A 24,590-nucleotide genomic window follows, 5' to 3' on the forward strand; every position below is an offset into this window, starting at 1 on the left:
GTGACAAGAGTGGCAAGATAATGACCCACGACAGGTTCAACAGACGTGAAATTCAAACCAGCGTGGAAAAAAAAATCCCGACCTTTAAATATCTCAAGTTTAATAGTTTTATTGCACGGTTTTAGAGCTACTTCACTTTAATTATCGCAAGTTGAAAGTGACGGGTTTATGACGAGGCTGTAAAAATTGGATGCCAGTGGACGTCGAACTGTCTTTTTTGATTTATTTCCGATTCGGATTTACGACGATTGGTTTACTACGGGTAATTAGCGCCAGTTGGGGAGGATTGAGAGGTTCAGGGAAGTGCAAAGTGGGACGGTTTGCGGAATTGGAAGGAGAGAAGAAAAAGAATTGCAAAAAAAGTCTAATACTATACCAAAATTCACAAACAACATCTGCAACTTTTTTCGATCAACAGTGTTATACATCAAGCCCAAATTACTAGGTTTTTTACTACACTGGATTTTTTCAATTTTTTTTCATTATTACAAACCTTCAAAAAACAGTCTGCGGTAACTCAAATTTTTTTTTTAAATAAAATGAAATACGCTATTACAGTAAAACCTCTACAAGACGAACTAGAGTAAGTCGAGCACATTATCAAAAACTTGCTGTAAAATTACGATCCTTATTTCAATCCAACCTACGAATTCTTTTTCTCCTAACATGAAGTTGAAAACTCCATATCTCCCGCTGATCCATCTCTCCCAGATTTACCCTATATGTATAATTGTACAGTAATTATAATGTATTGCATTGGGTTTTTCAAATTATTATTTTTCGTTTGTATTTACGGAAAGGCATAAAAATGTTTAACCCAGTCGTCTTTCTTTAACCCAGGTTATTAAACGCCGAGTCTGATGCTGTTTGTGAAGTTTCTAGTTTCTAAAAAAAAAATATTTGAAATTTTTTAAATTGAATTTTCAAACTCTTAAATTTTCAAACAGCGATTACGCAAAACTATTACATTTATCGCACAAAAGTGGCATAGATTTCGAATCAGAGCCCCAAGTTTGAAGAATAGTTTATTTTTAGGTAAAAATCTGTTGCTTTTCCAAAATAATTTTTTTTTGAAATATACATATTTATGGACCGATCGATTCTGGGTTTTCGCCATTTGATAGAAAATTAAATGCCGAGTCCGATGCTGTTTTTATTTTTGAGAAGTTTGTAGTTTCAAAAAAATAATTGAAATTTCTTAAACTGAATTTCCAAACTCTTAAATGTTCAAACAGCGATTACAGCAAAACTATTACATTTATCACAGAAAAGTGGCCTAGATTTGGAATTAGAGCCCCAAGTTTGAAGAATAGTTTATTTTATGTCAAAAATCGGTTCCATTTCCAAATTTTTGAAACTCTACATGTGTAAATTGTCCCGGAAAATCAATCGACGTGAAAAAACTCGGAAATTGCGGAAAGTTTAAAAGTTATAATAGGTTTATAAGATATAGAAAAGAGAAATATTTGGTACTTACTTTATGTGTAGAATATTTAGAAAACTCGTGAAAAAACTGAAAAATTCGTAGTTTTGGAGTTAAAAAAATGTAGAGAATCTAGGAAAAAACTAATTTTTCATGATTTTTGAGAAACGTTAACTCCGTTGTCTGTCTTTAAACCAGATTTATTAGAAATAATTTATTTTACCCGAAAATGTCACAAAAGTGACCACTTTTATAACTACATCTCACATTTGTGGAGTAAAAATTGATTTTGTGCGTTTTTACTTTTTCACTACTGACACTGAAAATTACGAAATAAAAACAAAGTATTTGTAAAACAAAAACAATTTTCTGTTAAACAACTTTTCAGTTTGCCTAAAAAAAACTTTCTATTTTTTGTTTGTCCATATGTTCCAATTGAATTTTTGTGTTGTCGCCCCATTCTACGACCTACTAGATCGGCCACTGATCAAGTTTCCTATGTTAATCCTCTTAGGAAAAACATATTGCACGGCTAAAGGATAAATCCTCGGAAAGTGAGTTGATATAAAACGATGGAGTCAATCAAACCCCTCTAGTGCCTCGTTACAAAGCCATCTACCTGACTTGATTTCTATTGTGGAAACTTTGAATTGAATTAGCTCTATGGGCATTGTGTCATTCATGATGTCCCATTATCGTTTTAAAAACGCAATAAAAAAATTGTCAAACATGGAGCCTAGTCCGAGTTTGTTTTTAAGCAAACTCTAACCTGGGTTTCTAAGGGCGAACACCGCTCGTAAAAGTCCGTCTAGGGATTAAAAAATGTATAAATCAAGGCGAAATTCCTCGAAACGTCATTACAGTGTTGCGGAGGAGGGTAAAGCCAAATACCTGGCCGAAAGTTCAAATCGAAATGGTTATTTCCTATTGTTGGTAGGTAAAGCACGTGTGGCAGGAATATGCTCCGAATTCCGCATACAATGCAACCACGGGGGGCGAAGCTTCCAGTTTTTACTCACGACCGAATGAATGGTACCATTTTTTCTCCACCATGACCCATTGTGGTCCTGGAACAAGATATTTCTGTCCCAGCGTTATATTTCACCGCGGTCACCACGCCCCACATTTTATGCTGTCATTCAGGACGATTTGGGACTCATTGACGGTTTCACACGCCAAATTCGCAAATTTTATCTTTCAGATAGATTTTCACCGCCACCATATTTAAATATAAGCGCTGAAAATGAAAAGTTTCCAGGAGAGGTAGGTCGAGGAGCACAAAAGTTCGCGTCTAGATAACGTCATATCCGGAGGTCGAGCTGTCAAACTCCGGAAATAGTCCGGGCTGGGGGCATTTTACAGGCGTGATAAAAAATACAATGTATGTCCTATCCGTGCACTACACCTATCGTCTCCGAGACTGAGAGAAAAAAAACCCTCTTTCCATAACCGGATTTTTTGTCAGGAGTTGGAAACAAAATCGATCCGATACGCGCGTACACCTATCTGAAAACTCAATTTACCATTAGAAGGCAATTTATTTAAACTAGTTATCGGAAGGTCCGGCTCGCCGGCGCTGTCCTAGATCTGACATTCGCGGAAATGACGTGTGTCGTCTTGTTCCGGCAGCTCCGGGCACCAGTTCCGGTGTCCACGAGGCCCGATAAACGCATTCAAGCGCCGGAAACGCAAACTGTCCGCCAGAGGCGACGCCAAGTTTCACAACTATACACCTAGCCATTTTAAACGAACAACTGCTAAAACACCGCCTAGAAAAATTCTACACAAAATCGATGATGCATCTCTCCCGGATTTACCATAACATTATTTTTTTCTAATTTTACCACCAATATGAACAAAATTTATTTATCTTTCTGAAATAAATATACAAATTTTCTATATCTTCTAAACCTTCTTATAACGTTTAATTTGGTGTAAAATAATTCGGGAGGAAGGAGTCCTACAAAGGTTTTAAGTTCCACAGACTGTTTTCTCCAAATATGTACAGGGTGCTGCATTTTGGATGTCCGAATAGGGAATCTCCGAAACTAAAAGGTTTAGCCAAAAACGAGTAATACATTCTGGGGCTTATTTTTTGAAAAAATAATATTGGTTAAAACCGCATCCCGCTAACGTCTTTTGTTTTTGACTTATAGATAGAAATTGACATTTTAGCGAAATCTAAAAAAATTCATGTCTTTGTTATTATAGAAGACACAGATTTGAAGTAAAAACATTATACAGGCGCTTTTTTACGTAGTTAACATTTTTTTTTCAGTTGTTTGTTTAGCCGTAATAAAATAAACTTGTATTTTTTTTAATGGGAATTATAGATGGCTATATCATTTTTAAAAAGCTTGTTTTTTTTTTATCTAAAAATATATATTTGTAACAAATTATTATAATACATTTTTAGCAAAAAATTATCTTTGATTTTTGTTCGCAGTTGGCCATGAAAAAATGTTGCATCTTCAACTAAAAGGATTTAAACTGTATTATTCAACCAGTGTCACTAATGAAAGAGTTTTCTAAGTATTAAGTGATGAAAAAGATGCAAAATAAATTGTAAATCAACAAGTATATCTTATTACGCCTAAACAAACAACTGAAAAAAATTGTTAACTACATTATTAAATTCTACGTAAAAAAGTGCCTCTATAATGTCTTTATTTCAAATCTGTGTCTTCTATAATAACGAAGATATGATTTTTTTTAGATTTCGCTAAAATGTCATTTTTTGTCTATAAGTCGAAAACAAAAGACGATAGCGGGATGCGGTGTTAACCAATATTATTTTCTCAAAAAATGAGCCCCAGAATGTATTACTCGTTTTTGGCTAAACCTCTTAGTTTCGGAGATTCCCTATTCGGACATCCAAAATGCAGCACTCTTTACATATATTCTGATGTGTAAAAGTCTTCCCGATGATGCATCTTTCCCGGATTTACCCTAACAATATTTTTTTTAACTCCAATGTTATTATGTAGCGAAGATTCAGGACGATAAGAAAATATTTTCACCAATAAAAATATTTTTTTTCTCGAATAAATAGCTCTACCAAATATTTATTTCTATATCTTCTAAACCTTTTTACTACTACTACTTGGTATTTCCCAGCCTTTTCACGTCAATTGACTTTTCAGGACATGCAGAGTTCAAAAAATTTGGAACTGGGACAAATTTTTACCTCTTTAAAAATCTGGGGCTTTGACTCCAAATCTATACTACTTTTCTGGGAAAAATTTAATAGTTTTGATGTAATCGTTTGAAAATTTGAGTTTAAAAATTAAATTTAAAAAACTTCAAACGCATTTTTTTTCTAAAACTACAGACCCCACGACAAAAACGAAAACAACATCAAAATCTGTTTAATTTTCGGTCATAAATATATTTCAAAAAAAAATGCTTTTTTACTTAATACGTCAAATTATAAAATAAATCTAAAAGACAATTAATTTCATGCTTCAAAAACTTTATTTTTATTTTATACTTCAAATTTTTGAAAAAAGTAGGCAGATTTTTTAGCGAATAGCAAAAACCCGGAATCAATCGGTCATAAATATATTTCAAAACAAAATGTTTTTTGAAAAACATAATACGTCAAATTATAAAATAAATTCAAAAAAATAATAAATTTTATGGTTTAAAAACTAAAAATTTTGAAAAAGAATAGACAGATACCAACGTTTCTCAAAAATCATGCAAAATTAGTTTTTTACCATATTTTCTACAACTTTTTTTAACTCCAAAACTACGAATTTTTTAGTTTTTTTAGGTCACTTGAGTTTTCCAAATATTTTAGAAACCAATTATTTCTCTTTTTTTCTATATCTGCTAAACCTTTTATAACTTTTAAACTATCCCCATTTTCCCAGCTTTTTCACGTCGATTGACTTTCCGAGACATTTTACTAATGTAGATTTCTAAAATTTGGAAATGGAACAGATTTTTGACAGAAAATAAACTATTCTTCAAACTTGGGGCTCTAATTCCAAATCTAGGCCACTTTTCTGTGATAAATGTAATAGTTTTTGTTTGAAAATTTAAGAGTTTGGAAATTCAGTTTAAGAAATTTCAAACAATTTTTTTTCAGAAACTACAAACTCCACCGCGAAAATAAAAACAGCATCGGACTCGGCGTTTGATTTTTTATCGAATAGCGAAAACATAGAATCGATCGGTCTATAAATATATTTAAAAAAAAAATATTTTTTGAAAAAGTCTACACTATTAAACTTAATATAAATCATAAAATAAATTTTATGCTTCAAAGACTAAAATATTTTGAAAAACTTGACAGATACTAACGTTTCTCAAAAATCATGCAAAATTAGTTTTTTCTTATATTCTTATAACTCTTTTTAACTCCAAAACTACGAATTTTTCAGTTTTTTTACGTCAGTTCAGTTTTCGAAATATTCTATTTCAAATATTTCTTTTTTATCTATGTCTTCCCAACCCCGCAATTTCCAAGCTTTTTTATGTCGATTGACTTTCCGGGACATTTTACACATGTAGAGTTTCAAAAATTTGAAAAAGCAACAGATTTTTAACAAATAAACTATTTCCTAAATTTGGGACTCTGATTCTAATCTATGCCACTTTTCTGTGATAAATTTAATTGGAAATTTTAAACGTATTTTTTTGTAAACAACAGACTCACAATAAAAATGAAAACAACATCAGAATTTGCATTTGATATTGAGGGTTATCGTTTTCTATAAATATTACAAAAAATTGTAAAAAAAACCTAGACCATTAAACTTAATAATAACTTTCTAAAATTTTTATAACAGGGGTAAGAGAAGCTTTCAATCACTATTTTTCGAGCTTGGTTGTCGCATTTGTTAGTTGAGTAAATAAAATCGATCAGTACCTTAACTCCCGACACGTGCACTCGCAAACACGTGTTATCCTCTTTCAAAAACAAATATCTGGAATATTCGAAATGATAATTATCTGTGACGTATACAAAAACGTGTAATCAATTTTACAACATTCTAGAAACTTAATTAGCCAGATTAAAATTTCCTTCGCGACGCTCCCGTCGGGATTACGCCTAAAAAAATCCCTTAATGATGGAAAGTTATTATAAATCATCCCCGAGTAGTACACCTATTGATCGTCTGAAGGATATTGATAGTTATCGGAGCCAATTTTTCATCGAGAAAAATTAACAGCCGAAATGTGGACCATTATTTATGATGAAAAAAACACCATGACAAATCCAAGGTGTTAATCGAGAGCAAAAAACACAAGTTTGTGTTATTTTCTGGCAAAATGGGTCGTTACTGGTGGTGGTCCTGGAAGGCTTATCCTTCTCCCCCTGCCCTGTCTTCATTAACCGTCAAAGCTCGCCGCGATCCGGAGCTGTCAATCACTCCGGTTCCCTGCTGTCTCCCGGTACCCAAATACCTGCACCGGGCCTGAGCACACCTGGTCCCTAATATTTAAATCGTCGAGGAATTCCGTTATGAAACTCGCCGATTTCTCTCACTGTACTATAATTACGCGTCGATGGACTTTCTCTTCTTCCTCAATCAAAAGCGTCTCAAATGTCGGCTTGAACTTTACCATCAGGGAAAAAACAGAGGGCAAGATGTTTGCCCAAGACAAGAATTTTACGCAAGAGCTTTCGCTCCGATGAGCTTTCGAATGGGATTGTTGGCAGGTAGTGGACGAGAGGTTCGACAGACGAGTAATTGCGTTCTTTATGGACGGATTTTACCTTCAGCTAGCCTTGAAAGCGCTCTTGTACAAGTTTTAAATTCTTTCGATTATACAAAGTTTTCAATATTTTCAACTTCCTTCTTAAATTATATCTTGTAGAAACTATAGGAAAAACCTAATTTTGCATGATTTTTAAGAAACGTTAGTATCTGTCGAGTTTTTCAAAATATTTTACTTTTTGAAGCATAAAAATTATTATTTATTTAAATTTATTTTATGATTTGACGAATTAAGTTAAATAGTGTAGACTTTTTTCAAAAAATATTTTTTTTGATCGATTCTGGGTTTTCGCTATTTGATCGAAAATCAAACGCCGAGTCCGATGATGTTTCTATTTTGAAGTTTATAGTTTCTGAAAAAAAACTGTTTGAAATTTTTTAAATTGAATTTCCATACTCTTAGATTTTCAAACAGCGATTACAGCAAAACTATTATATTTATCGCAGAAAAGTGGCCTAGATTTGGAATGAGAGCCCCAACTTGGAAGAATAGTTTATTTTCAGCCAAAAATCCGTTCCATTTCCAAATTTTTTAAATCTACATTAGTAAAATGTCTCGGAAAGTCAATCGACGTGAAAAAGCTGGGAAATTGCGGATAGTTTAAAAGTTATAAAAGGTTTAGCAGATATAGCAAAAAAGAGAAATATTTGGTTTCTAAAATATTTCGAAAGCTCAACTGACCTGAAAAAACTGAAAAATTCGTAGTTTTGAAGTTGTAGAAAATATAGTAAAAAACTAATTTTACATGATTTTTGAGAAACGTTGGTATCTGCCTATATTTTTTTTTTTTAGTTTTTGAAGCATAAAATTTATTCTTTCTTCTAATAAATTTTATATTTTGGCGTATTAAGTTTTTCAAAAAAACATTTTGTTTTGAAATATACATATTTATGACCGATTGATTCCGGATTTTCCCTATTCGATAGAAAATCAAACGCAGATTTCGATGTTATTTTCGTTTTTATCGTGGGATCTGTAGTTTAAAATGAGCCCTACTTTAAAACTTTATCTTTCTTTAGAAATAATAACGCAGAAAATTATAGTTTACAGACTGAACTAAAAGTAACGCACAAAATATTTTTGTTATGAGTCATTCTTAAAAATATTTCTCGAACAGGTCGATTTTATTTTTTTAAATGCTACATTTTGAGATATAGTGACATTTATGACACTATTTGTTTTCGAGTAATGACGTCATTTCTATTTTTTTTAATCTCAACTGATATTTTTTATAACTGTTGTAGATAGTACACATGGTAAGCATAACAAAATTTAAAAAAATAAAGCAAAATAAACGCAAAATAAGAAGAAAATAAAATAAACGAACTTAAATAAGTTATAGAAAGTTTTATACAAAGAGCTTTATCCTCTTGTACTTGCTTTATTTTATAAGGGGTGATTGCTTTTTGTTTTTATTTTTTTGTGTTTAGGTTTCATATTAAGTGTTTTTATGTTAATTAATTAAAAAAATATACAAAAAAACAATTGCCTTTTATAAAATAAGACAAAAACAAAAAGATAAGGCTTTTTATGTTTAAATGTCAATATTTTTTTGGTTGTTTAAAATTTTTATTTTTTATTTTTTAAAGTTTTTTTTTCTATTGTTAGAAAGATAAAGATATGTGCTATTTAAAACAGTGTCAATGACAACAAATGTCAGTTGTCATTTAAAAGAATTAAAAATGACGTCACAACTTAAAAACGAATCCTATAATGTCAAAATATTAAAAACAATAAAATTGACTTGTTCGAGGATTTTTTTGAAAAAAACTGCAGAACTGTACTAGCCAGACTAAAAATTTTGGGCCTAAAAAATTGTTTCTAGGGCCTGAAAATGCGTTTGAAGTTTCTTAAATTGAATTGCCAAACGCCCAAATTCTCAAACAACGATTAGGTTAGATTTGGAATCAAAGCCTCAAAAAAGAATAGTTTAATTTTAGCTAAAAATTTGTCCCAGTTCCATTTTTTTTTAACTCTACATGTCCTGAAAAGTCAATTATCGTGAAAATGTTGGCAAATTCCAGGTAGTTAAAGGTTGTAAAAAGGTTTAGAAAATATAGAAAAAAAATTTTTGTTAGAGATATTTATTACAAAAGGATCAATAAATTTTATTTTTATTGATAAAAATATTTTCTTATTATCGTGAATCCTCACTACATAATAACATTAGAGTTAAAAAATGAATGTTAGGGTAAATCCGAGAGAGATGCATCATCGGGAAGACTTTTACATCACAACAGAATATATTTATGTTTTTTATGTAGAGTAATCCGGGAGAAACGGACTTTGGAACTTAGAACTCTTGTAGGACTCCTCTCCCGAATAATTTTACACTAAAATGTGGTTTATTTCTCTCATACTTTGTTAATTTATCAATTTACACGATCAAAACCGAATTCTGTTTTTTAAACTCGTAACAATAAATAGTTATTTTCTGTTATTTCTTGAAAAAATTTGCGTTGTTCCTCAGTTTTCCCTTCTTCTCCCACTTGAGCTCCCCCGTATGTGTCGGGGTCAGTAATTCAAAAACTGCAGATCCAAGATAAGCTCGCTAGAGTGAAACATTCTTTCAGTGTCGTTCATTGAAAATGTATTAAAACCAAACAGCGAACGTTGCGCAAGCCGGAAGCGAAGCGGAGCGCCCGCCAACGCCATCTCATGCATCTTTGATGGGGCCCTCCAACAATGAGAGTGTATGCACAATTTGCCGTGTTGACATAGTTTTAAACCGGCACAGCGTCCCGTGTTTGAGCACCGACCCGTCATTACCGTCTGCAAATTTGTACGCGAATTCCTAATGACTGGCCCACAAAACCATTATTACACACGGATATATCCAACGCCCTTTGACCCTACCTACAATTCCACCAGTTTGGGGCAAAAAGACGAGGCTTTCTGACGAAGCGAAACGCAAATTGGACATGTACGCGGCTTTTTGCCGCCGTTTACGGGAACTTGGAATATATTTCAATTTCGCGGTTTTCTATTTAGATCGCAATCGATTTGTTGAAATTGAAGGAAAAAACTGAAATTTGTTTGCAAGGAGCTACTTGTGGCCATGGGAAGTGACAGATTCAATAATAATGCCAGGCTTTACCTGCCTCTGGGATTTATTTCATTGCTATAACCCGCAATAACCATAAATTACGCTTCAGCTCGGTTTATATCACTGACTTTTAGCTATTTCGAATCATACTTTATTGATTGGGGTTAATTAGCTTTGAGTAATCAATTTTCAAAAAAATACTTTGCTAGTGTGTTGGACGTTTTTGTTATTTTGAAAAATATTTGCTTTAATCTTAAAAATATAAGTAATTAATTTTTGTTTTTGTTTCAGGAGCCAACTCTTGCAAGGATCAACAAACAATATTTCAAACATTGGGTAAGTGATACTTATTTATACAAAATATTTGAAAAGGATATGAGGATTTTCAGCATGACTGAGTGAATAATATTTTGGTTTAGTGTTTAGAAATGCAAAAAATGTTTTTTTCAAAAATTTGATTTTATTTGCATGCAAGAATGAGTTTGTGTAGGGTAAATTCGGGAGAGATGGACTATAGGGCTTCATCTCTCATTATTTCTATATAAACCATGTATTCGATTTGTAATCGAAAAGAAGGGTTTTATCCGTAAACGTCACAAAAGTGACCACTTTTATGACTAAATGTCACAAGTACCTAAAAGTTTGATCTTCCCGTGGAAAAAATTCTATTTTTGTGCCTAAGCAAGGGTTTTTACTTTTACTATGACATTATTAACATTTACTAATGCTGTTTTTTTTTTTTGTCTCTTTAGCTGTGGAGAGATACATACATTGTAGATAATGAGCATTCGACATTTTGTACTACTAACTGCACTAATTAAATTAATAAACACTTTCGAAAATCTCAACACAAATTCCGATACTGACGCGTGATGTTTTTTATATAATACTATAATTTCCTTACTTGCAAAGCGTCCTGATTATTTTGTTCATTTACTTGCTAATTATAGTGTTAATCTTTACTCTCAATTTGAATACGTTTGCCGATAAAATAATACATGTTATTCGGAGAAAAAGTGAGTTTATGTGGCTCAGCTCTCGTTACGCCAAATAACATAATATACTATTATTCACACTTAGTAGTTATCTTTTTCCCCTCGTTTATTGAGCATAATTTTTTAGTGTATTTTTAATTAAAACTGGCTTATGATTTACATTATTAAAAAAGTGCACGAAATTTACAAGAGAAAAGACTAAAAAATACAAAAGACAATAAATGTAATGTGATAAATATTAAGAGAAAATGAAATGAAATAGAAATTCGTAGTGTGAATTGAAGCAAAGATCATAATTTTATAGTATATTTTGTAAAATATGGTCCATTCTTCCCCGATTAACCCTATTATGTTTTATTAAAAATATTTTCAATTATTTCAGGTATATTTTCCTTTCATTCATTCGATCGCAATTAATTCTCTATAAATTGTTTCTCGCCCAAAAATGTTTACAATTTTTTTTATTTTTATCAAACAAGAAAGCAAACAAACACAGAAGTGAATCTCTACAAATTTATTGCAATTACCTATCAAAATTTGTACTTTTACAATCATTTTTCTCCTCATTTGTGAAAAATCAATAATTTCCCTAATAATCCTGTGATTAGTTTCCGGCAAGTCACTAGTAAAGTTAGTTGGGGTTTTGTTATCCGATGACAAGTCAAGCTTCTGTGTCGCTCAGATAGGCAGCCGGTGTGACCGTCGCGGCGGCGACGACGACGACAAATCACTAATTAGACTTTGGACAGTCGGACAGTTTCCAGACTTCATTAATTCCACAAAAAATTTCACTCTAAGTTAAATCGAAATTGAAAAATCGGACCAATTGTTTAAAACTTGAAAAATTGATTAAACATAACATAAAAAGTTACAGGTTGTTAAACTTGAAAAGAAATTATTTTTATTCTTTCCTTTGACCAATGGTCTTTTTTATATGATTTGGAGCAACGAAAACAATTACTAGTTTCTACTGTTAAGTAGGTTACAAAAAAGTATTTGAAATTACCTACTTTTTTGCAATTTTTTTGGGACGCCTATAGTATGAAGTGTTGGTAAAAATTCCACGTTTTTGGTGTTGTAAAGCCAATGATGTCTTGGGCAGGTTTTTTGTAAAAGGGTTTGAGCCAATTACAAGAACAATTACTTGAGATATTATCTGCTGATACATAAATATCAGAGACAATGCCTCGGCTGTCGTCCCCTGTGGTGCCTCGCCCGAACTGAAACCAGGTAGCACGTAATTTGCACAGCTTCTGTTTATTTACACAAATGCAGAGTCAAAAAAAAACCATCGAGTGGGTGAGAGTGTATTTGAATATTGTGTGGGCCTATTATCAGGCCCGTAGTGAGATTAAATTGAAAGTGGATATATTTAGTGAAAAAATTTGATCGTAATTAGTGAATTTCGTCCGATGCTCCTATTAATTAATGATTAGCGTATGTTGCAGTAAAAATAGCCCTGAGCTACAATTAGTAATCGTCTGTAATTAGTATCGGCCCCGTTGGAGCGCTGCAGCGCGTCTAGAGGGGCTCTAGGGGGCGTGTCGGCGCTTTCCGATTGGTCCTGTGCAAAGATGGCAGGCGTTGCTGTCAATCAGCGCTTGTAGTGGGGGTACGGGGAAACACCGGCGGTAGAGAACAACACCGTCATAACGTAGAGTAACTCCGAGTAGCGTGGAGGTGATTCGTGTTCGTGTAGTGTGCAGTGAAAACCAGCAAACTGTTCGCGCCGACGGAAGACATGTTGACGATGGAAACGGACCTCAAAGGGGGCAGTTTGCACGCGACGATGCCGCCGCACCACGCTATACAATCGTACGGGTCGCTGGCCCCCATGCACATGGGCCAACACCCCCATCAGATGCACCATCAGCCCCAACCACCCCAGCCGCCGCCGCAGCTGCACCACCATCAACCATCAGCCACCCAACACCAGACCCAGAACAACAACAACAATAATACTAAATCGCAGAACATGGAAAGAGTCAAAAGGCCAATGAATGCGTTCATGGTGTGGTCAAGGGGGCAACGACGGAAAATGGCCCAGGAAAACCCCAAAATGCACAATTCGGAAATCTCGAAACGGTTAGGGGCCGAATGGAAACTACTGAGTGAAGCTGAAAAACGGCCCTTCATAGACGAAGCTAAACGTTTGAGGGCCGTTCATATGAAGGAGCACCCGGATTATAAGTATCGGCCGAGAAGGAAGACTAAGACACTCCTGAAGAAGGATAAATACCCCTTGGGGACGTCTAGTTTGATCCCGACTAGTGACCCGACGCGGACGGCGCCCTCAGCGGTCCAACAGGTGTCCAGTCGGGACATGTACCAGATGCCCAATGGGTACATGCCCAATGGGTACATGATGCACGACCCGGGGGCCTACCAGCAGCAGTACACGGGGTCCAACTACGGCCGCTACGACATGTCGCAGATGCAGTACATGAACGGTTACGGTTATGGGGCCACTGTGCCCCAGAGTGCCGGCTCCCCCTACGGCATGCAGCAGACGTCGTCGCACAGCCCCTCCGGGTCCAGCATAAAGTCGGAGCCGGTGTCGCCGAGTTCGGGGCTGCACACGCCGACGCCGGGCGTGAAACGGGAGTACGGCCAGCAGCCGCAGCCCCAGGGGGACCTCCGCCAGATGATCTCCATGTACCTGCCCACCGATGGCTCCCAACACATGCAGCAGTATAGTGCGTCGCCGGACCCGCTCGGGCCGGGGCCCTTGGCGCCCCTCGCGCACATGTGAGAGCCGCTGTTCGAACTCGACGGTGGTGACTGATGATAAAAAGTGTAAATAGTTGATGCGAATTTTGGTTCCTTAACCATCTACAGTATTGTTATATTTGTAAGGATGCGGCCGTTCATTTTGCTGTAAGTGGTCTAGTACAAACAAACTTTTCCTATTTCTCGATTCTCACGCTCACGCAAAATGAAACCGTCGCCATTTATTTAGTTCACACTGTATATAGTCATTCAAACGCGTTTTGTATAGAACATCACGAAGGTTCACTACCAAAAATTTTGTAAATAGGGCCCAGGAGACGTGCCCGGAATCACCGGACAAGTCTCTCTTAGGTTTTTTGACAAACGATCCCAGTGTCTCTTCCGCATCTCATATTTAGTGTAAATATTTATTAAACTCTTAGATTTTTGCCACTTGGACGAAGAGAGCACTATCGGTTTGTTCTTGTTGGTTATTCTCTATTATTATTATTTTTTTTTATATTTTTTGTTTGTTCATTCTTCCGGTGCGCGAAACATTTGTTACTCGAAAAATCAAACATTTTTTAATTGTGATGTCGGCCTGAGAAAGAAATGAACATTTCAAATTTATCATCACAGCTTTGTACATATTAATTTTAAGTTACTTTTTTCAATGTACAGTGTGTTTACAATTATTAGTCAATGGAACGAAAATGTGAATATATGAGATTGACAAGTTTATGAGTGTTTTATTCAACATTTTTGCAACTACCTGACTAGCCTTAGACAGGTAGGTAACACCTATTAGCAAGAGTAGTGTTTGCACCATAATTTATGTCGGGGCCCTACTGTGATAATTTACTAAAACAACTCACTTTTCAATTATATTCAAAATTATGTAAAATATAAACACCAATAAATTAAACTTTGAGATAAATATTTGCAATGTGTAACTTGAATTACTATTTACTCATTTTGGTCATTATTTTCAAAAAAAATTAAAGAAAAAGTTCAAGTTTGTTTGTCTTTAGAGTTCGTTACTAAACTCGAAGCTATCACTAATTGATGATTATTTTATGATTTAAAACCAGTATTGACTGCTTGAGAGAATAATAAATCGAGTAATAAATTGCCCAGGATATAAATTACAAGTGACTGAAACTATAATCATTCCTATTAATTAGTTTTAATACCGCAGTGTTGACATTTATAGTAACCAAGTTTTCGTTACATTTTTCGCTGTAACGGCTGAAAAAATAGTAAAACCGGTCATTGCAGGCCCTGTGACTGAAGATGGCTTGCGAACGATCTGAAACCGGTTCATTGAATAAATCAAAACTTGTTATTCAACATAACGTAAACCCTAACAAATTTTATTATGGGATGGTAAATTTAGTGCGACAGATGACACACACTAATTCATCCGAAATTCCCATCAAGTAAAAGTGGCCGTTTGGCGAAAATTATTTATTTTGTCGCTTTTTCCATTCTTAAAGTCAGTGAATAAACATTAATCCTCAGGTTCTAAACAGTAAATGGCCATTGTTCAACTTTACGCTTAGCCCTCAGTAGGGTAAGGCCGGGAGAGGTGGACCATTTTTAGGATCCCAACTTCGAAAGTCCACCTCTCCCGCATTTACCCTGGTATTCAAAGGTGGGCTATTTTTGACAGCTCCACTAATTCATCGTTGAAAAATGGCCGAATTTCCTCCACGGTGTAATTTACACGTGAAAAGAACAAATATTTAAAACATAATTTGGGTGGCACGTAACCGTATTAATTAATAGCTTTCGGTGTGTGAAGGGCTGTGTGGCGGCAAGAGAGACTTTGTTCACGCGAAGGCTGCATTAGCAGTAATGTGCGATGGTGATGGCGATTAGGCGTCTTACATGCACTCGTCGCAGGAAAGCCTTGATTACGAGCTTTTACACGAGCGAGGATTAATTGAACTTTTTCGCAAAAATTGCTTTCAGACACAACACATTTGGGAGCTTTTTATTGATCATCGAATGCACTAACTAGCGGGGTTAGAGGTGCACCACATATTATCTAACTTTGACAGAATTAAATTTAATCTTATAACGAAATAAAAAAATGAGAAGTTTGTCCTAGACCTGGTTAAACTGTGTATTGTTAGCTGGAAGTTATAGAGATGTAAAACTTGATTTATGGAGTAGAAAGTTCGGATTCTATTTTTCTATTATCTTTTCAAGTTTTACATAACATAATTTTTATGTCGTCTTCGAAAAGGAGCATCGAGTTTAGATGAACACTGACGTCTCTTGCAAACAATTCGTAATAAAGCGCGACAAAAGTTTAATAAGGAAATTCTCTGACTTTATTTTCAATTTTATAAAAATAAAAATTAATGGCATTTACCTTTCCTTTGTTAAAATTTGTTTAGTAATAATTGAAATTGGGCCATAAATAAAAACTACAGCACTTGCCGGTTTTTAAAAATCACCATGTTTAATAATTCTTATTTTAATAAGCACTTATAATATCTCGAGTGCATTGATTGTTTCCGGAAATAATTATTTGATTTGCCAATTACGAGAAAAAAATTTCGGATTCAATCAATGCACAAGGGGTATTTGGATGACATCACAAGTTCAAGTAAGTCTTAATTTTTGATGTTTAAAATAAAATTTTACTAAATATTTAAGTTTACTTTTTGTGTTAAAAAATTTCCGCTTGTTAATTTTAGCTAGTCAGTGTTGCTATGGTAATCATATTAAATACTAAATTCAGATTGGTTCTTTCATAGGGTCATGCAATTTACCAACATAAAAAACATCTTTTATTTTATTACATACTAAGGGAATAAGCAATTATTTCATTTTTACATGTAAAAAGTTGAGGATATTGTAGTTTTAGGAAAACATGAAATGTTTTATGAACTAGTTAAGAAATGTTATATTTGTAAAAAATCGTTGGTTTAGATTATTTTGTTTATTTATTGCAATACTAAAAAGATTAGATTTTTTATGAAAACAAATAATCCTTACTTTTGAAACTTTTTTTTAAATGTGAAGAAATAAAATTGTTTGATATCAAAATGTTAACGAGTTCTTTGAATTAGAGAGGTGTTTGATATGTTTTCTGCCTGTTCCGAGAAAGCTCTTGAAGGTGCTTTGATTCCTGATATTTTCAGTTTTCGGAAGCAATTGAGTTTTTTCAAAATTCTGGTCAATTTCCCGTATCTCTTGAAATGATTTGTAAAATTTTTCACTAAAATTGTTTAAAACTTTTGTTACGTTTTATTAAAAAAAAACACATGTATTAAACCGAACTGAAAAAAAGTAATTTACTTAACTGAATTATTTAGCTGGTTGAGTACAAAAGTTGAAAATTTTTAGTTATCTTTTAAAATAGAAATCTGTGGAGTGGACTTTCTAGTTGTTTTACATTTTTTTTTTCAATTTAAAGCTTTGAAAAATATGAGTATAATATTATGGTCCAGTTTAAAGTAAAAAATATTTTCTGTGTAATTACCATTAAAATTGTTGCCACCAAAAGTCATCAACACTGTTTTGGTATTTTTTTAAAACACATTTTGCTTTAAGACTCTTGTTTTGACAATTTAGCAAATAAATTAAACACTACCCTTGACCGACAACAGAATTTTCAAACAAATTTTAATTTATTGTGGGTACTTGACAAAAATAGAAAATAAATCATGGTTTCTAATTTCTGCTAAAATTATGTACAGTAGAACTCCTCTATAGCGAGTCCCTGTTATAACACAGTATACCCTTTTGTATAAAAAAATTCTATAACGAATAAATTCTTATTAGTCACAATTTCAGAATATATTCCTAGAAAAAAAGCAACCGTGTTGCTTTAGACTAGATTTTCTTAGTCTATTATCACTCTTTCCACAAGGAAATATTACATTTATTAATTTTCAAGTAAAGTAAGATACCAGGAACATGAAAAAAACGTTTAAAAAATTCTATCTGTCAAAAAATTTTGACATTTATTTTTTGACATTTAACATTTTTTTATATCTATTTAAGGATACTGATGATCTTGTATATGTTTTTTTTTACAATTATTTAGTAAAAGGAAAAACATTTTGCCAATAAAAGCCACAAATAACATTGGACAGAGTTATAATTTAGGATACAGCTTCCTTGTTTCCTCTTTTAATAGCCTATAGCAAAAAAACTTGGAAAATTATTTTTCCCACAGAAATAAATAGAGTCAAAGTGCAAACTTTAAACCCTCATAACTATTATAGATAATTTTTTTTAACATTTTTTCCATGTTCCTGGCATCTAACCTTATATGGCATTTTTCTCTGGGGCGCGAGTTCTGGCGCACCCTGTATTTTTATTTATATTACATTTATATCATCTGTGAAGAAAAATTATCAATAATGGGGATAATTTATCGCGTACAAATTTTGGTCTCTTGAATTATCGTTAAAGCGTGGTTCTACTGTATATATTAGAAAAATTAAAACTGAAAGAATTAAATTTTGAAAATTCTCAGCCTATGGAGCTTAGTTTGGTAAAGCACACTTTGAGTTTGAAAATTAAGTGAAATTTTAGTGAGAGTGCCCAAACTGTCAGCTCAGCTTTTCCCAAAACTCCCTAATGGTTGGTGAAATTATCGTCCGTTCTCCGAAAAACTTTTCAAACTGCCTCAGCCCAGTAGGAGGTAATTTCTGTCGAGATTTAAGTGACAAGCTTTAAATTATCCAAGTGACAGCTTATGACCTTTCCTCGTAAAAAATTAACCACATTTGTGGGTCATTTTTTACCGGTACCTACCACCAAAATCCTTAATTAGTCTTTGGTCATTTATCTCTGTACGACACCCATCAACAGTACCATTAATAGTGCGCTTAATCTCCGCATTCCATTTCTTACCGAAAAGCGAAAACACTACCACATTTACCATAATAATCGATAAATCACTCCCATCACGATTCATAATAAATAACACAGCCTCCGTTATTTATATTCCTCTGGTCATTAAGCTAATAACATTTTATAAGTCCGCTAACACCTTCCAACAGACAATAACCTCCTAGACACACCGTTCTGTCAAATTTATGTCTCCTAATCCGAATTTATGGCACCACCCTGTGGGCTTCGGCCTTGCCGAAATGCCCATTTTTCGGGGCCGTGGGCTAATTATCCCCGTGGAAACTTTACGAGCCTTGAATTCAAATTGTTTCCGTGTTTGTTTAATTACGAGAAAAAGTCGATTGGTGTTTTTGCGGCAATTATTGGTGTAATGTCGGCGAGAACGTGCAAACATTTCGTACGTTCACGACGTAAAAACCTAATTGGAAATTTGTTAAACAACTGGAAGATTAATAGAAGGACTTTTTTTGCTTGTTGTGGTCGTAGACCGAGGAAAAACTTTAGATTTGTTTATGTTCTGTTTCGACTATAACAACTCGAATGGAATTAGCGGAATAACAATAAAAACATGAACAGGAATTCAGTTACGCTTGTATTTTCATTAGATCGTGTTACATGCGTTACCACACCATTGGCATAAAAGCGCAATTAAGGATATTTAAAGCAAAATGTACCAACATGAAAAACATCGTTTATTTTATTACATACTAAGGGAATAAATTTTACATATAAAAAATTGAGGATATTGTAGTTTTAGGAAAACATGAAATGTTTTTAAACTAGTTACGAGATGTTGTAAAAAATCGTTGGTTTGGATTATTTTGTTTATTTATTGCAATACTAAAAAGATTAGATTTTTTATGAAAACAAATAATCCTTACTTTTAAAATGTTTTTTTTAATATGTAAAGAAATGAAATTGTTTGATATTAAAATGTTGACAAGTTCTTTGAATCAGAGAGGTGTTTGATATGTTTCTGCCTGTTCCAAGAAAGCTCTTGAAGGTTTAACTGCTTTGATTCCTGATATTTTCAGTTTTCGGAAGCAATTGGTCAATTTCCGGTATACATAGTTTTTGTCTCTTGAAATGAATTGTAGAATTGTCACTAAAATTGCTTAAAATTTTTGTTACGTTTTATTTAAAAAAAAACACATGCCATACTTGTATTTAACCGGATTAAAAAAAATAATTTAAGTGAAATTATTTAGCTGGTTGAGTACAAAAGTTGAAATTTTTAGTTATATTTTAAAATACAAATTTGTAGAGTGGACTTTTTAGTTATTTTCTCATTTTAAAGCTTTGAAAAATATGAGTAAAATTATGGTTCAGTTTTAAGTAAAAAATATTTTTTGTGAAATTAAAAATTATTGGCATCAAAAGTCATCATCACATTTTAATATTTTTTTAAAATACATTTTGCTTTAAGGCTTTTGTTTTGACAATTTAGCAAATAATTAAACACTTTACACTTGACCGACAACAGTATTTTCAAACAAATTTTATTTTATTGTGGGTACTTGACAAAAATAGAAAATAAAACATCGTTGCTAATTTCTGCTAAAATTATGTACAGAAGAACTCTTCTATAGCGAGTCCCTGTTATAACACTATTTTGTATAAAAAAAATTCTATAACGAAAAAATTCTTATTATTATAATTTCAGAATATATTCCTGGAAAAAAGCACCCGTGTTGCAAATAATTCTTACTTTTGAAATGTTTTTAATATGCAAAGAAATGAAATTGTTTGATATTAAAATGTTGACGAATTCTTTGAATTAGAGAGGTGCCTGATATGTTTATGCCTGTTTTGAGAAAGCTCTTGAAGGTTTAACTGCTTTGATTCTTGATATTTTCAGTTTTTGGAAGCAATTGAGTTTTGTCGAACTTTTGGTCAACTTCCGGTATACATAGTTTTTGTCTCTTGAAATGATTTATAAACTATTCAAGAAATGTTATATTTATAGAAAATAACTGTTATTTAAAAAAATTTTTGGTTCAAATTGTTTTGCTTATTGATTGGAACAAGTAATTCTCCTTTTTGAAACTTGTTATTAGACATAGGAATAAATAATTTTTTTTGATATTTGAAAATGTTAACTTCTTTCAGAAGAAGAAGAAGAATTAGAAAAGTGTTGAATATTTTTTTGTCTTTTTCGAGAAAGCTTTCTACTCAACTTGTTTTTTTTTCCTTGTATCATAGAAGTCTCACAAGAAAAGTAGAAAATAGTTTTTTTTACTTTTTATTTTAAAATTAATAAACATTAGAATTCTGAGACGATCAATGAAAACAGTTTTGCACAGGCGAATTCTCCGTACAATTTTAGATGGGATCTCCAAAGTCCCTCTATCCCGCTGACCTATCTCTCCCGATTTACGCTATGAGCACAAAGTAATAAAATTTGTAATAAAAAAAATTGTAATAAAAAAAAATTGTAATAAAAATAAAGTTCTACAAAAAAAATGTTTTTTTAAATGGCAACCCACTAGAAAATCATTTTTCTCATAAAAGCTATACTCTAAGGATTACAACTATCTGCTTTATATTTAATTTTTTCAAAAAAAAATTTTCACATAAATTACAATTTTGACAAAAAAAATCGCATAACTCAAAAACAAAACAAAATTTCGTTCTGAAATTACGATCACATTTTTTATATTACTTTAATTTATATTAATTATTATTTTCTGGAGGCAAATGATTAAAAATAAAACCGCTTGGTTCCATACGTTATATTCACCCTGTATGATTTTTTTATAATTATTTAGTAAAGGTACAAAACTTTTGCCAATAAAAGCCATAAATAACATTAAACAGAGCTACAATTTAGGATACAGCTTTCTTGTTTCTTTTTAATAGCCTGTAGGAAAAAACTTGGAAAATTACTTTTCCAACAGAAATAGAGTCAGAGTGCAAAATTTAAACTCTCATAACTTCGAAATTTTTAAAGATAGAATTTTTTTAACATTTTTTTTCATGTTCCTGATATCTTACCATTTTTCTCTGGGGCGCGACTTCTGGCTCATCCTGTATATGTAGTAGTTTCAGGAAAATATGAAATGCTTTGTAAATTGTTATATGTTATATTTATAGAAAATAAGTGTTTTATTAAAAAAAAAATTGGTTTGAATTGTTTTAATTATTTATTGCAACACTCGAAAAATCTGATTCTTTTTATGAAAACAACAACTTTTGAAACTTTTTATTAGATATGTGATTTAATTTGCAGTTTTCGAAAGGACATAATTGAATTTTTTCGAAGTTTTGGTCAATTCTCAAAGATAAAAAATTCTGTTTTTTTTAAATTTAAACGCGTGTTTCTCGAATTCTAGAAGTCCTAGAAGAAAAGTAACAGTCGGAATCTGAGAGACGATGGGTGAAAATGGATTTCCCAACCAATTTTGCATGATGGGGTATCGTGTTTTCTGTGGTGTTTCATGTGGTATTTTTTCCTGGTCAATTCCTGCTGCAATTCCGTCCCTTTCGTTATGAGAATCATATTTCAAGCACTTAGAAAAACCGTTCTATCAATTTCATCCTTGAGTGTCCTCGAGTGTGGCCCGCTTGCGACCCCAAAACGCCCTCACATCGCAATTACATCGGAACGTTATTCACAGGAATCGGAATCACGGTCAGTAATTCCGCTGCAAATTAATAGAATCGAATGAATCCACCACATCGTCTCTGTAAGAGACACCATGGATCGTATGACTGGACATCGTCGAGATATCGGCCCTCATACGGGCTGAAACCCACCCGCCGAGACCATCTCCAGTTACCACTACCACCGGTGATATGCTCAAGTAAATAACTCTCGTGATTTACGACGAATCGGAAAATTTTTTCGAAATTTCTCTACGTGGTCCATCGAGCGTGGTTCCACGTTTGACCACCGCCACGGCGCTGGTCGCGGCGGCGGTCACCTGCCCGGAACCGGAAGCCGGGCCTGACATTCCGCACTGCATGGGAATCTCTCTGTTCCGATTGTTATCAATCATTCGGACAGATATATGACCTGGTGGACGTGTATGTACAAGCAACGCGCCACTCTGTCACTACAGGAATTTATATATGATGGCTTCTGGGACGGAGAACAAGACACGAGAACATACCGGACGCAAATTATATGGAGGATAATGGACTGGATGCACAAGACATGTGGAAGCAAGCGCCAAATATGGGCGAGAGCAGCGCTTAACAAACTCATTCCGACAAGTGCAAGCCAGCTGGAAAGTGATGAAGGTGCAACTACATGAAACCAAAAATCATGCTCTCAAAATAGCAGATTTGTCGCCAAATAAATGGAAAAGTCTCAGTTTTGTGCAGAAAACAGCATTCTGGATACGATGGTTTCACCACACGCAATTTGTTAAAAACAACAATGGCATATGAAAAAATGCAATAACTACACTCTACACATTTCCCTTTACTACTTTTAAATAATTCACAACTCTTTGTTATCGAATTTTCATCTACTATTATTACTCCATTTTTTGTATTCTTCTCATAAATTTGCACAGGCTGTCCCAGCGAGTTGAAAAAGTCCATTAGTGACCTTTAAATGGTAAAAAAATCTATAGGACATTGATAGATACTAATAATCTACTCCATTGCCTAAAATTATTTTCAATTATACAGCGTGTCTCAAAAATAAGTTTTTTAAATGAAACACCATACCTGTTTCTTAGCGTTTTTGGATGTACATTTTTATGACAATGTTTTTAAGCTAAACTTTTATTGGTCGATTTTGCTTAGTTTTAAAAATAAAACGGTTTCTTTGACACTTTTTAAAAATTTATTACACAAAAACTAAGACATCTAGAAATATTTTTTTTACTACCGCAGAGAAGAAGGTACATGCTATAAGGTTGTAACATTTTTTTAGTGTGTTGCATTTGCAACGATAAAAAAGGCGTTTGTTAAAAGTTAACTAAAAAAATTTAAATGGAACACCCTATTTATTGTTTTTGCATTTAAAAATTATTAAATTGACTTTCTCAAATTATTTACTTTTAGGTCTTTATAATCAATAACTAAAAAGATATTAATATAACTTCAGGAAAAAAATGGTGTAATTTATTGTTATTTTAAATAAAATGATGTTTTTACTCCAAGAATGTTTCTTCCTTTTCCTAAATTTAGCCGTTTCTTAAAAATTGGATTTATTTTTTCAATTGCAAATACGCCCTAGAAAAAATATAACCTTTCTCTTTCAAATGCGCAAATACGATTTTATAATAGTTATAATGGGAGTTATTGATTTTTAAAGCGACAAGTGCAAATAATCCAAAAATTTTCAAAAAAGTCTTGACAGTGGGCAATACCTAACTCATCATTAAGGTTCGGATTATATGCAAAATGAATATTTGTTATTAAGAGGTATATCAACAAAATTATAAGTTTTCTATGCCTATCTAATGTTTTTTGATTAAATAGACCAATTAAAAAATGCATATTTTGCATATTTAGGCAACTGCATGTTTTAGGAAATATTGCATATTTGTGCATTCTTTAAATCACAAATTTCTGATTAAAAATTTCAGTTCAAGTTAAAAATTAGACAGTTTAAGAAAAAAAGATCCGCTTACAAAATATATTAAAGAGAAAACAACCGGTAATTCGTAAGCCGGACTCAAAAAATTAGTATCCTGCTGTATGGAACTAAGCGTTTTTTTTTTAATCATTTGCCTCTAGAAAATAATACTTTATATAAAAAAGTAATATAAAAAATATAAAAATGTGATCGTATTTTGAGAAAAAAAAATTGTTTTGATTTTGAGTTATGCATTTTTTTGTCAAAATTGCAATA

The 24,590-nt window shown here is 33.0% G+C and overlaps 2 protein-coding genes across 7 annotated transcripts in view; both read left to right on the top strand.

The window, feature by feature from the left end:
* Positions 1-24,590, top strand: part of LOC123012425 (NPC intracellular cholesterol transporter 2 homolog a) — a 328,174-nt gene that overhangs the window by 199,094 nt on the left and 104,490 nt on the right. For all 6 annotated transcript variants that reach the window (XM_044410326.1, XM_044410328.1, XM_044410331.1 and 3 more), the window contains one exon: positions 10,491-10,535. In XM_044410326.1, coding sequence (XP_044266261.1) covers positions 10,491-10,535 — 45 coding nt within the window. The remainder of the gene's footprint in view (positions 1-10,490; positions 10,536-24,590) is intronic.
* LOC123012421 (transcription factor Sox-3) lies at positions 12,862-14,642 on the top strand. Its single transcript, XM_044410317.1, has one exon. It carries the CDS (start codon positions 12,936-12,938, stop codon positions 13,944-13,946), a length of 1,011 nt encoding a protein of 336 aa, XP_044266252.1. The 5' UTR covers positions 12,862-12,935; the 3' UTR covers positions 13,947-14,642.

Source organism: Tribolium madens, unplaced genomic scaffold (genome assembly GCF_015345945.1).
Source record: "Tribolium madens isolate multiple individuals breed KSU strain unplaced genomic scaffold, Tmad_KSU_1.1 Scaffold_96;HRSCAF=242;Tcas5.2_LG5, whole genome shotgun sequence".
Classification (NCBI taxonomy): domain Eukaryota; kingdom Metazoa; phylum Arthropoda; class Insecta; order Coleoptera; family Tenebrionidae; genus Tribolium; species Tribolium madens.

What these genes read in the sequence shown, in the direction of transcription:
- LOC123012421 (XM_044410317.1), top strand. Translation starts at nt 12,936, where the DNA reads ATGTTGACGATGGAAACGGACCTCAAAGGGGGCAGTTTGCACGCGACG.